General features: G+C 42.4%; 1 protein-coding gene across 1 annotated transcript in view; it reads right to left on the bottom strand.

Moving 5' to 3' along the window:
• Positions 1-12,844, bottom strand: part of JARID2 (jumonji and AT-rich interaction domain containing 2) — a 201,111-nt gene that overhangs the window by 74,422 nt on the left and 113,845 nt on the right. The window contains exon 3 of the mRNA XM_084281620.1: positions 11,826-11,967. Coding sequence (XP_084137746.1) covers positions 11,826-11,967 — 142 coding nt within the window. The remainder of the gene's footprint in view (positions 1-11,825; positions 11,968-12,844) is intronic.

The following is a 12,844-nucleotide window of genomic DNA, read 5'->3' as shown; positions in this document are numbered from 1 at the left end:
ACGAAATGCAAGGTACACTCTGCTTATCTGAACTATTTTTAAAAGCTATTTTCATTGAATTACCCTGTAACACTGAATAAAAATGTGACAGAAAGGCTACTCCATTTTTACTAAGAATGTCAGCTACTCTTGGTACCCTCATCAAATGAGTAAAGCCATAGCTTCAGAGGAAACACTGACGTATGCTTTGTGCTGAGTATATGTTGGTCATGAAAAGGCTTTGTATGACAGTCCTGCAGGTGAAGAAGACATCTTTCTCAGCAACTAAAATGACCAAACAGGTGTGAGACCCAGATTGCCAGCAATCCATTCAACAAACAATTTCTTGGAGTTCACACTGACCAAATTCAACAGGGGAAGCAAGCCGACACAAGCCTACTCAGAGCTTGGGGAAATGCAGAGTGAAGAATACGTGGCATCACTTTCTGATGGCTCGTTCTGGGGTATAAAGTTCCAGCTTACACAGAATAACATCACTGAAAAGGAAAACAAAAGACTCTTCGCTTCAGAATATAGAAAATAGAAAAGAATAATAGGAAGTGCTACTGCAAGTGCAATCACAACCAGGGACACTTAGTTTACAGCATTCTTCAACCTTCAGATGTTTTAGGAAAATGTTTGGCCCACTAAAATCGGTAACAAGTGAGCTTTTCTGTGAATCCACAGCTTAACTCTTGTCATTTAAAAAAGGATTTGAATGAAGATCTGCTGATAAAGCACCTTCAAAATCTTCCTTCAGGGAGAGAATTACATTTTTACTTTACTTAAAAATCTCTCTCTTACTTTATTATCACAAGGAAGTAGAGACATAAATACATAAAGCAGAACAGACAAAACAAATGGAAATAAATAATACATTTTCTTTTTGCATTTCTCTTTGAAACAACAAACAAACAGTACTCCAACCTTACATCCTCCAAAACTTCACCAATTAATTTTGAAGATGGAAGAAAGATACAGAGGTTAAACGACATGCAAGCCCATGCGGTATGTATGGTAAGAATGCATCTTTCCTATCCTGTACGTAGGGTACTAGGCTACTAGAAAATACCATGGTTTTATTGCACAAAGAGAAAAAAAAATATTTTTGTAGTTGATTCAGTGATTAAAGCTTCATGGAAGAAACCACCTTTTTTCATGTGTTGTTCTTCTGAATTATTCCAGTCAATTCTCCTGATAAGAATAGCATGGCCTTTACTCAAGTGCTATCTCTCCTATTTTTCCATTTCTCATCTGATTCACCTTTAAAGTTTATTTTGCAGTCCATCTGGAAACTGGAAGCAATTAAATACTCTTAACCTGGTATGGCATGTAGCACACTATCAAGAGTAAACTTGACAACAGGATTTCTAGATAACAGGGATGAAATAGAACTGATAAAAAACAAACCTTGATTGCGTGGCAACGTTTGCCTTGCTATGGCTCAATACTTATAATCAAATTTTCAGGTAATGAGAGGATTTCATAGGGCTAGAGACATACGAGTGAGGTTCTCGGAAATCGTGCCACACCTCATTTGCCTTGTTTTTCTTCTACAAATCAACCAGGTGGGAGGAACTAGATTTCAAGAAAAATCAATAAAGGTCAATTTTTCTAGCTTAAGACAAACATAAAAAGTCCAAGCACAGCGAGATACCACAATTAGTAGGCCATTTGGTTTCAGGCTCCTGACCTGAGAGCCAGGGGTTTTGTAAGATTTCTCAACCCCTGTTAGAAAACTTCATGATTTTCAATGTGCAGGTGTAAAGACGGCGACACTAAAAATAGAAGTAATCAAGAAAGTCCCAGCTGCTCACTTTCACAGCAAACTAGACGTATGCAAGAGAAAAACATTAGACTCCCTTCTAAAAAAAGAGTTGATTAAAATTTTAGAGTAATTTATTTTTAAATACACATTTTGCTTGACAACTCGCAGGACAAATTGTCACAGGGCCAGGAATAATCTCAGGCAGAAGAAACAGCACAAACACAACAGCATGAGATTTCAGAGGCTCTTCCTCACCTCACCAGGAAAGGAGTGACCAGAAGAGACGAGGTGATTGTTGGCTTTGAATTGAACCATTGAAAACAAAGCTACCCAAGGAGGGGCAGGCTGATGGGGACAGCCTGCCACCACTCAGAGGGGTGGACACTGCTGCTCCTCTCCTTCCTTCTCCCCACAGACCTGTCCCCAAGCCCACTGCCACCAAACCAGCAGAAAACTGTTTGCTTTTGCTGGGTGACAAACTGTGCCAGAGTCAGCACAAAAAGGCAAGATGAAGATGCAGCTATGGCAAGAAACCAGCACTCATCACAGCAGCAGTGCAGCTATACCAGCTGTGGGGTGGGATGTCCCCTTGGACAGGTAGCTGTGGGAGAGCTTTTTGGCTGGAGACCACATTTCAAGTCTCTTTTTAAGTCATTCACCAAGCCACTGACATCATGTGAAGTAAAATTTCCCCAAGACAAGGGGTTCAAAAATACAACAGACAGATGTGCAAAGGAAAATATCCTACCTGTGACAGAATAGCTGACAACCCAAGTATCCACATTTCTCTGGTAAAGCTGGAATATATAAAGCTGTATAAAGAGCTTTCGAAATTATGATGACGTGCAAAGAAAAGCCTCTCAGACTTAAAAGGCTAACGATGTGTTGTCTCAATTTTCATTTCTTCATCTGAGAAATTTTAACTTGCACCAGAATATGTTTATATTGAATTCTAAAAGCTGCCATTTAAAATAAATAAATTCTAAAACCTATCCTGGACACTCAAGCATACATACACACACACGTTACCAGTTAATTCATTTTGCAGAATTATGACTCCAATGGACAACTAATTCAACTGTGAAAACAGCTCAAATAAAATCATAGCTTCAGGAGTGACCCCTCTAACTAGAGATCTCCTCACTCTCTCCTCATAGCCCAGTATTTTATTCATATAAATGAGTATCTACAGGATTTCGTAAAAGTGAACGCATTACAGGCAAATGAGATGTTGCAATAGAAGAGACATTAGAAAGGAGACCCGTGCAATCTCCACTTCATTGAAAAGATAAATAACAGCTGTAGGAGCTCAAGGAAAGGAGGAGGATAAGGGAGAAGAAGAGTGGATGGTCATCTCCATAGTAACTACCATGAAGAAACTCTGTGGAGAACTTGTCTGAAAGTTGTACGAAGGATGCTACCACTGGAAAGGGACTATAATACATTTAGGAGGGGGAAAAGTTGCAAACAATTTGCCACACGGCCAGTGATCCCTCAAGCTTTAGTTTATTTAATCAGAGCCAAGAAGAAATACCAAGAGAGAAAAACAAGGAAGGAAAACATAAAATCATAACATAATGATAACATGGCTGTTACTGTACAAATTATTTAACAATAAACATAGCATGGAAATAGCAAAAATGCAAGTGTTCAGGTTAAGGAGGAAAAAAAAAACCCTGCTTCCATCAGGAAATCCTGTGCTATTGGATGCAGCAATGGAGGAAAACAAAGGCAAAGCTCTATTCCTGTGTACGCTAGGCCATATATGTAAAATATCTGCATGTTTTATATCAGCACAAGAGACCTGGGAAGATTCCAGATGAGACATTTACAGTAAAAAAGTTCTATAGTTTTAAAATTCAGTTCAGAGCTACAAAGCTCTTACACTGAAACCACCACGCTGTTGACGAGCACTGCCCCATCTCTGAGCAGTGCTCACGGTGCCCAGCACCTCTTCCATCAAGAGACCTTGGACCCACTCCCTATGGGGAACAAAATTGGTTTTGATCCAACACATAGCAATAAAAACACACACACTACGGTCGTTTTTGGTGAATCGGCAGTAGTCCATGCTCATGCTGTCATTTCCATGCATTCTTCAGGTCAAGAATATATTCTTACCACTCAAGCAGTGAGCAGGTTCCAGATTGGCCATGAAAATAAAAATGGAATAAGATTTCCTTGAGTTTAGTGTTTGACAAACCAGCATAGTCTTCAAATATTTAAAAAAAATATTTAAAAAGGTACCTAAAACTCAGTGTTGGGATACACCTCCACTTTAAGGCCCTGGAGTTGTGCTTGGTTTATTTTTATTATTGTTGTTGTTATTAATATTACTATTGCTATTGTCTCCAGGGCACATAGGACAACATTAGTCCAGTCCAGGCTGGCTTTTATCTCAGCGTAGTTACAAAACACTTGGTTAAAATTATAGTGAAAATGATTTCATGTGCAAACAGCCCACGGCCAATTTCCTCTAAATGTTCATATAAAAGGAAATCACAGGCTTCGATCATCAGTCCACTTAGATTTTAGTTAAAATGCAAGGTAGGTCTTACAGTGCTTAGCAGCAAGATCATCAGAGATCCTGGTGGGAGATTGGAGAAGCTGTACCAATGTAGCCTACTAAATCGTGTCCAACCTGCCACAAGAAAAATTTCTTTGCAGCTTTGCATTCCAAATGTTGCACTGAATTAGGAGATGAGGGGCCCTCTATTACTGCAAATTAGAAAATATCAATGGTGTTCTGACTGTATTTGTCTTCCCATGTCTTTTGTTTCCTAATCCTTCGAAAGATCACTAAAACGTAGCATTACTTCATGAAATTGTTAGTAAGTGTAGTCGAAGTAGAACTACTTACTGGCAAATATGACAGCATTTTACAGCCTCATTTTAGCAACAGGTTTCCACTTCTCCATTCTTGGCCTTTTATTCTTGCAGCAATTATTTTTATCTGTTGACATCTTTTTAAGCTCCAATTTTAATTTTATGCAGGAAACTGAATGTGTTTCATTTAATTCTGAAAACCCATCCATACTTGACAGTGCTGAATGCTTTTTCTTTAAGTAATCTCTTCTTTTCCAAGAGAATAAGACCGCTGCAAATGCTACCCTGATTAATGCTAGGTATCAAAATTGTAAAACAAACTCTCATTCTTTAAAATAACCTCAGAGAAAGGAAATCATGGTATTGTGGTGATCTTCAAAATGCAAATCAATGTCTTTTCTTTTTTTCCTGTCTTTTGATTTTAAATTCATTTTGGGGAATTATGAATGAAGGAATAAGTGGAAGGCACTCATTTGTAAAACTTGTGAATCTGGGGTGGTTTTTTTCAGACATTCATGCTGCAGAAACGCTGTAGAAATTGATTCTTGGAGTGAACAAACATCTATAGGAGCTCTGGGCCCCAGTGCTCATTTGGTGAGGATGCAATTTTCTGCCTATGAGGGTAATAAGATCCAAAGCAAAAGATAATAGTATTTCAAGTTATCCATGTTTTCCCTATTTCGGATGAGAACGACTGGCTTTGGAACAGCAACAATAGCCAGAAATAGCCGAGGCACAGCAACAAGGCTGTCTCTGCTGACGTTACAAAATCCCTACAAATGTCCATCACATGTAACATTTCCTCCAGTGTAGATGGGGCTTTGGGATGAAAAAACACTCAGGGACTGTTCAGATACTCAATGGAAAATGGTTTTAATATCATCCTGTCTCTTTGAAATGCCACATAAGTGGATTGGCCACAAATGCCTTACCCTCTGGACAGGAGAGTAATAGAAAGATAATTTTCAGAGAGAAATGAAGTCAAGAAGGTTCTAAAAAGGATCAGATGAGAGAGATGCTTCCTCTCCCCCTGGCCCTCAGGGACAGCAGGCTGAGCACGGGGCTGGCAGAAGCTGAACTGTAACACCAAGGTAAGAGGGCAAGCAACAGCACAGATGCACACTGAAAAATGACAGAAGAAAACAGACGCAGCAAAGAGCTGATGTTACCCTGAAATACAGGCTAGACTCTTACGTAGATGGCTCATGTGCATCAGAAAACCTCCTTCACACTGACGGATAAATGTCCTTGCAGAAGTGGCTTTCAGTGCAGAATCTGTCATTTCCTACGCTGTTTTAGAGCAAGCTCTGCCCAGTATTCAAGCAATCAACATCTGGCCTGTCACACCTGGGGGCGAGACACGTGTATAAAAGTAAATGACAGTAGGGATGATGGGTTATCACGCAGCTGAAAGGGAGTTTGCCACAGACGGAACCACAGAACCAGCTGCACCGTCTGCTCTGGCTTTGGAAATTCCCTTGGAAATCACCTGGGGAAAGCCAGGAAGAAGAGCCCGAGCCCAAGATCACCATGTCCTCCTCCTGTAACCCTCGCTTCTGAAAAGAAGGTGGCAGGTGAGGACAAGCGAGTTTGCTTAACGTTTCTCTGCTGCTATAAATCATACCTCCACAATTATTAAATCCCTACTCGGACAAGCTGTTTACATAGCTGTCTACCCACAAAGTTACAGCGTTCCCAGATTCCTCTACCTTGTTATATCTTTGGCTGTCGGAGAGAAGAATCCATGTCAACAACTTCTGTGTGTTTCTCATGAAAGAAAGAACATTAATCACCTGATTTTTCCTCTTTGCACTACATAGAATGATCTCCTTGACTTGTGTAATAAAGCAGGTAATCTGTCATTTCACTATTCTTGCACAAATTCACTCCCATGGACTATTATTGTTTTGTTTATAAGGCTTGTTATTTAAATATAAATGTGCAGCACTAAAAATATATTCCACTCGTACAAGAATTTACAGAGGGAGTAAATACATATATAATACATAAATCTTACTGTCGTCTTGTTTTTACTGCGGATTAATATAGCTCTTCTTCATAAGCAAACAAGTGGTGCAGATTTGCATAGCCTACTGAAATTAGAAAAAGATAATACAAGCACCTGGGTTGATAAGTGGGATTACATTATGTGGTGGCAGGCAACAGCTGAACGCAAATACATTATATAGTGTTTCAATTAGCAAAAAGACAATTCACTGAAAAGGTTCTGGAAAAACACTTTGGTATGACGAGCAGTATCCCACTTTCACACCTGAATTGTAATGCACTACTCTCTCCATCACCCAGAATACCGAGTAGTGATCCCTCCCAAACATACATACGTGGGAGCAGGATTGACCTCGTTTTACGTCTCGCATGGAAGATGCTAAATCTAGTGTTAGAGAGACTATTCATTATTAACTATAAAAACAATTTGACGAAAAAAAAGGGAAAGAAAAAGAAACCAACCCCAAGCCCCTTCACTCTTTTGACAGCTCTGCTGCAAGCAAGCCTTTTGAAGCTCAAGTTGAAAAGGATATATCATTAAAAGAAACCACTTAAATTAGCAGCTTGCCTAATGCACTGAAGCTTGCCTACCCTGGCTTTCTGTTGTGCTAAAGGTGTAGTGCAGCTCTGCCAGTCCAGCAGCTGTGCAATCACCAGCCAAAAGAGACTCTCTTCCTTTTCCTTGGCCACATACTCCCACCCCTTGGGCTTGGCAAGCTTCAGCATTCACCTAGCATCTGGGAGTTAAAGCAGCATTTAAAAAATAATAATAAAAGGAAAAGGGAAATTGAACAGGCAGCAGAAAGCCAGCACTATGCAAGGGGCAAGAGCACACCTCACGTGCTGGCCTTGATGCAGCACAGAACCACGCTTCTGACTCTCACGTGCCTGAGACTGTTAGCAGAAAGCTGCTGTATTAATTAAAGGCCTCAGAGGTTCCTAATAAACAACTTCTGTCCAATCTAGCTGGAGCAGCTTAAAACACAATCACTCCCCAGTGGGTTCTGCCTTCCTCCTGCTAGCGATGACCTTCCCTGTAGCAGAGCAGGACAAAGAGAAGTGCCCTCTCCTGGGAGCTGCACGTGCTCTTGGTCCAGGTGCGGATGCACGCCCGCTCTGCTGCTCCTGCGACGGGGCGGTAATGGCCCCGAGGGACAGGGGAGATGGCAGGGATGTTTGGTGTCCAGCAGCTGCTCATCTTGCACGGCTCTAGTGCAAGTTTAAGGCACAGCCATCTTCGCTGAGTCGCTCTGAAATAACGTGCAGCAGCTGTGGAGTGAAGAACAACAAGCTTCCGACTGGCACAACCCATACGAGACTAGAAACGCGGTCGACTGTTGAATGTTTTCAGATTTTCTCCCCTGGGTTTTGTGCTGAAATCCCTTCCACCCAATTTTTCTTCCTTCCGACTAAACAAACCTTTTTCTTTCCCTTAGTGGAGGAAACAGTCTAACGTTGAGCATAAAAGCAAAACGTAAAGCTCAGTGGCTATTAAAATCAGCCGAGCCCCTCTCACTTTTCAAAGCCTCGTATTAACAGAACTTTACAATAAAAGATAAATGCCTTTGGCAAATTGCTGGGGAGGGGGGTCATGCGAGTGAATGGCTTCTGATTAGTACCAGGAAGCAAGCAAGAGCCCACTGTCACCAAAGATGAACGCACTGTCATATCCAGCCTGCTCCGCATGTGCCTCTTCTTGGGTAAGGTGAGCAACCGTTGCTGAAAAGCTGGCCCTGCACGCTGTTATTAATACAGCCGTGGCTGTGTTCTCCTCAAGAGTTGCTCATAAAAATTTAAAAGCATCCAGCACAGTGACTCAAACCCCTTTGGCCTGTTACCTGTTGACCGTCTCGAGTGAGAATCAGAGCTCGAGGTTGGAGAGCCGTAACGAAAAGAGCATGGGCTTACAGTGAAGTTACGCTTCCCCTTCAGGAATAACACATGGCAATCACCTTTGCTGTGGCTTTTTAAAATGCACAGTCTTTGCTCCGTGAAGACCATCCAGCCTGATACTTTATCAAGCCTACATACAAAGCTTTTGTTCATCTCTCCAAAAAGTATCAAAGAAACTAGCACCTGCTCTCTCTTAGACAGCAATTAGACGGCTACTCATTACACAACGGGTTCGGCGTAGCGTTTTAAATGCGATAGTTGAGTGCTTTTGCCAAACGTTAGGATAACGTGAGCACCTCTTTACGGGATGAAAGTAGTAGTTACTACCCTTCCACCCAGGCCTGGTCATGCGTAACACACGCAGCTCAGGCCAAAGCAAGTCTTTTCCATTCCTTGAGTGGAAACCCAAACAAATTTAAGTACTTTGACATCCTGTGCTGGCCATTATGGCCACTCCCAGTCCAGCCAGACCCCACATATTCTGTAAGTAGGGCTCATGATTTTTTGACTGATCTGGAGACTTTACACAGGCAAAGCTGCGTATGTACTTCTGTTCCTCCTTACCACCACCAAGCTATCACAGCTGAAACCTGTAGCATCAGAAAACGGCAGGTTGTGCACTTTTGGTACCATTCTGTCATTTCTGTTGAAATCTAAAACCCTACACTTGAAAAGAAATGGAGATGGGACTTTCCCTCTTGGCTGCAAACTGTGCAGAAAGCTGCCTCCAGCCCCCAGACAGCAAAGCTGTTAACTACCAACAAGTACCCATGTGCCTGTCAGCACCTACCCCTCTACAACTAATCCCCTGACCAGTAGCCCACTGGAAGCAGCCCCTGCCTAGTTGCTCCTCAAGGAAAACTGACACCGGAGATTGCTGGCATGGTGAGACCACAACGTAGTGCTAGTTGCTCACACTCCACTCAGCTTGCTATCCATCCATATTCTTGAGCAATTTCTCTCTGAAAAAGGAAGAATTTGGATCAAATATAAATGCAAATTGAATGCAGACATGCTGCATACACGCTCAAATCCATCAGAAGAAATCTGCCAGATCAGTTTGTTGAACTGACAACCCTGGAGACCAGAAGATTGCCAGACAGGACAGACAGGAAGAAGGCACGAGAAACTGGGAAGAGGCTGTTTGCCTCCACAGTACCAGCCTGTCACTACACTGAAGACCCGCAAGGTCAAACCACAGCTTTCAACTACCAAATAAACTGGGTCCTGCTACAGGACCAGTGGAAGACAAACAACTGGGCAACTCTGGGCTGGGGAGGGAGAAAAAATGCATAAAGTGCACGCTGCAGCTCGAGTACTTAAACATGTATTTTAGCACTAGGGCACCGATGGTTGTACACACAGCTGAGCCAACAATCGAAAAGTTTGATTTCAACAAAGCCCAAGGGGAAGACGAGGAGGACACGATTTCACAAAGCTTGATCAGTTCAGGCAACTATCCTATTGACATCCTCCTCCATGCCAGGCAAGTTTAGCTCAGCAGCCATTTCAAATCTCATCCCTTTTACTCCTTCTCCTGCCTATCTTTTGCCCACCCAGTATTCCTGACACAGCTCTGTGGGTTCCCGAGATGACCTGGATCAAAGCATGATTACGTATGCAGCTAAGCAAAAAATGAGAGAGAGGGAGAGGGGGAAGAAAGGACAACACCAAAACACTCAGCACAGCTTCAGAGAAGTTAAGAGGGGTCCAGAAGAGGTGTGTCAGCAAAGAGGAAGCTAGGAGAGGAAGGAAGATAAAAGTCTGTGCTGGGTGTAAAAGGAAACAAAACAGGAACGTTCCCCTTCGCAGCAAAACTAACGCTGTTTCAACGGCTCGTGACGCATAAAGAACTGAAAGGGTGCCTTGTCTTCCACAAAAGACAGAAAGACATTTTTCATCTTGGCTTCCTTTTTTGGTTTTGTTTTGTTTTTAGCCTGGAAAGTACCAAAGGCACTGGAGTTCCCTGTTACTTTTCATGTCTGATGAGTTGGTGTCCACAAAGTGAACCAGTCGTGGGCCTGAACCATCCAACTGCTTCTCACCATCGGAGTCCCACAGCCAAAACTATCAGATATCCCTTCAGAAAAATTTCTCCTGCAACACTCAAACGCAGTTTCTTGCCAAGAACCCTGGCAAAAAGCCTAAATCCATCCTCCTCCCACTATTGCTTTTAATCCTAACCAGCTCCTTCAAGCTACTCATCACCCCTTGACCCTTGCAAGCATGGCTGAGGAACAAGGGCACTGAACAGAGGGGACAGAGCAGGCACAGAGGACAGCAAAAATTCCAGATTTTATTATGACACACCACACCAGAGGAGCTAGTAGGCGTATTCAGAGATAGATTTTGGGTTTGGTGCTTTGGAGAGGTGAAGAAAAGCTTGGGGGGTCAGGGGCGGGAGGTATGGGGACTGGTGCCAGGAAAGGCACCACCCTCCTCACCCCATATCGGGCTACCCAGGGAAATTCATAAGGTCACACAGAACATTTCTTCTGTGTGAAAGAGAGCTTTACTTTATGGTTCACATTGGACTGGGACTAGGGTGAGAGGAGCGTGGAGGAAAAAAGGTTGAGAAAGCATTTTCCATTTCTCTCTTTTAAATGGCATTTTTCAGTCAGCCTGTTTTGGTTCTCACTTCATACAGGGGACAACTCCCAGCCTCTGCCTGCATTTTCAGCATATTTGCTGCAAGAGATTGGCTGGAGTCCTACAATTTTAACCCACATTTTGCACATTCAGGGTAAGAACTCGGAAGAGTTCAACGAGGACTTCGTAACTGATTTCTAGGAAAGAGGAGGCCGCTTACCACAGCATTATCTCAAAGCAGTCCTTTGCAATCGATACCCACAACACTGCATTACTCCAGTTTCTCTTTTCGAAAGTGTGTTTAAGTGTGTTTTTTTTCCCTTTTTTTTTTTTTTTTTTTAATCTTACCATGGTTTCCTTCACGGAAAATTAAAAATAACAATAACACTACTTCAGCGATGCTTTCCTTGAAATTACACACACATACTTATTGATACATCCCTGAGATGCCATGGGGGCGGGGAGGGGAGGCAGGGAGAGAGTACTAAGGCATATAATTTAGCAATCACCTACTGCAAAACAACTGCTTTTACATATTTAAAAAAAAAAAAAAAAAAAAAAAAAAAACCAGCAAGCACTGTCTATACTGATGGATGAAGCCAAAATTCACAGTATCCTCGATGTTACCAGAAGGACTCTATGCTGGAAAGCCTGTTTATGGCAGCGCAACATTTGCAACCTTACTGGTAGCATAACCACAACCTGATAGCACGAGAGGGACGAAGCAGAAAGGCAACTTCTTTAATCATAATGCTCTACCGACCTTTTCCTCGAGGGCCCCTCTTCGAAATCCGAAGAACTAACATCGTTGCTCGTTGAGGACACTTGCGATGCATCGTCCTTCTCATTCTCCAGCTGCTCTGATCCCGGTCCTAATCCTTTAGATTGGCCATTAGTGAGAAGTCCTGCAAACACGAGAAAGTAGAACACAATATTCAAAGCCTGCATAAGCAGCGCCAAATGGATTTTATAAAAAATCACGCATTGCACTAAAATAGAGAGTCGACTCCCAAAGCAATCGTCTTGCAAAAAAGCTATGCTGATAACATTGATTTCGCACAGAGGTACTTCAACAAGCAACCGGCTGATTGCACGTTTCTGATTTGGTTAGCTGTAAGGCAGCAGCTCCAAACAGCTACCCTACAGGTGTTTGCAATCACATTTATAATCTTGTCACATCCCTTACGCTAAAAGGGGCACAAGCTTAGAGTCATAAACTCATCCCCGTGTTGTAGGCAGCCTGTTGACTGCCGCAGATGAGAATCTTTTTCATTTATCTGTAGATCACTATAAAATTAATCTGCCGTTTAATTAATTTGTCGTCTTCTCGCGCTTCATTCTCCTGTTTCCAACGATAACAATTTATGATCCTTTAAAAAAAAAAAAAATCCTAAACCCCAAAGGAGTTAACATCAAACAGACGTTTCTTGATTCTGAATCTTCTGACCCAGCATCGCTCAAATGCAGAAACTCCTGACCACAGGCAGAGGTGCACGGGGCAGGGGAAGCAGCGATGCTTTGTGCCTTAGCCCTGCTGGAAGCACAGCACAGCAAAGTCCCGTAGATGGCAGAAAGCATCGGGCCCTGCATAAGCACGCTGCTCAACAAATTTTGCTTATTCTGCTCCAAGCAATAAATACAAGATGACTTGGCTCTTCCGAAACGACAGCAGATAGTGAAGCCACTCAGACTTAAGAAGGAATTAAAGGAGTAATATATTCCTCAGTAAACTTTATGATGAGAGGGAAGATAATTGCTAACAACGTTATCAGCTCAGTATGA

Source organism: Netta rufina (genome assembly GCF_964035555.1).
Source record: "Netta rufina genome assembly, chromosome: 2".
NCBI lineage: Eukaryota > Metazoa > Chordata > Aves > Anseriformes > Anatidae > Netta > Netta rufina.
The sequence above is the reverse complement of the archived record's forward strand: the minus strand, read 5'-3'. Positions and strand labels throughout refer to the sequence as shown.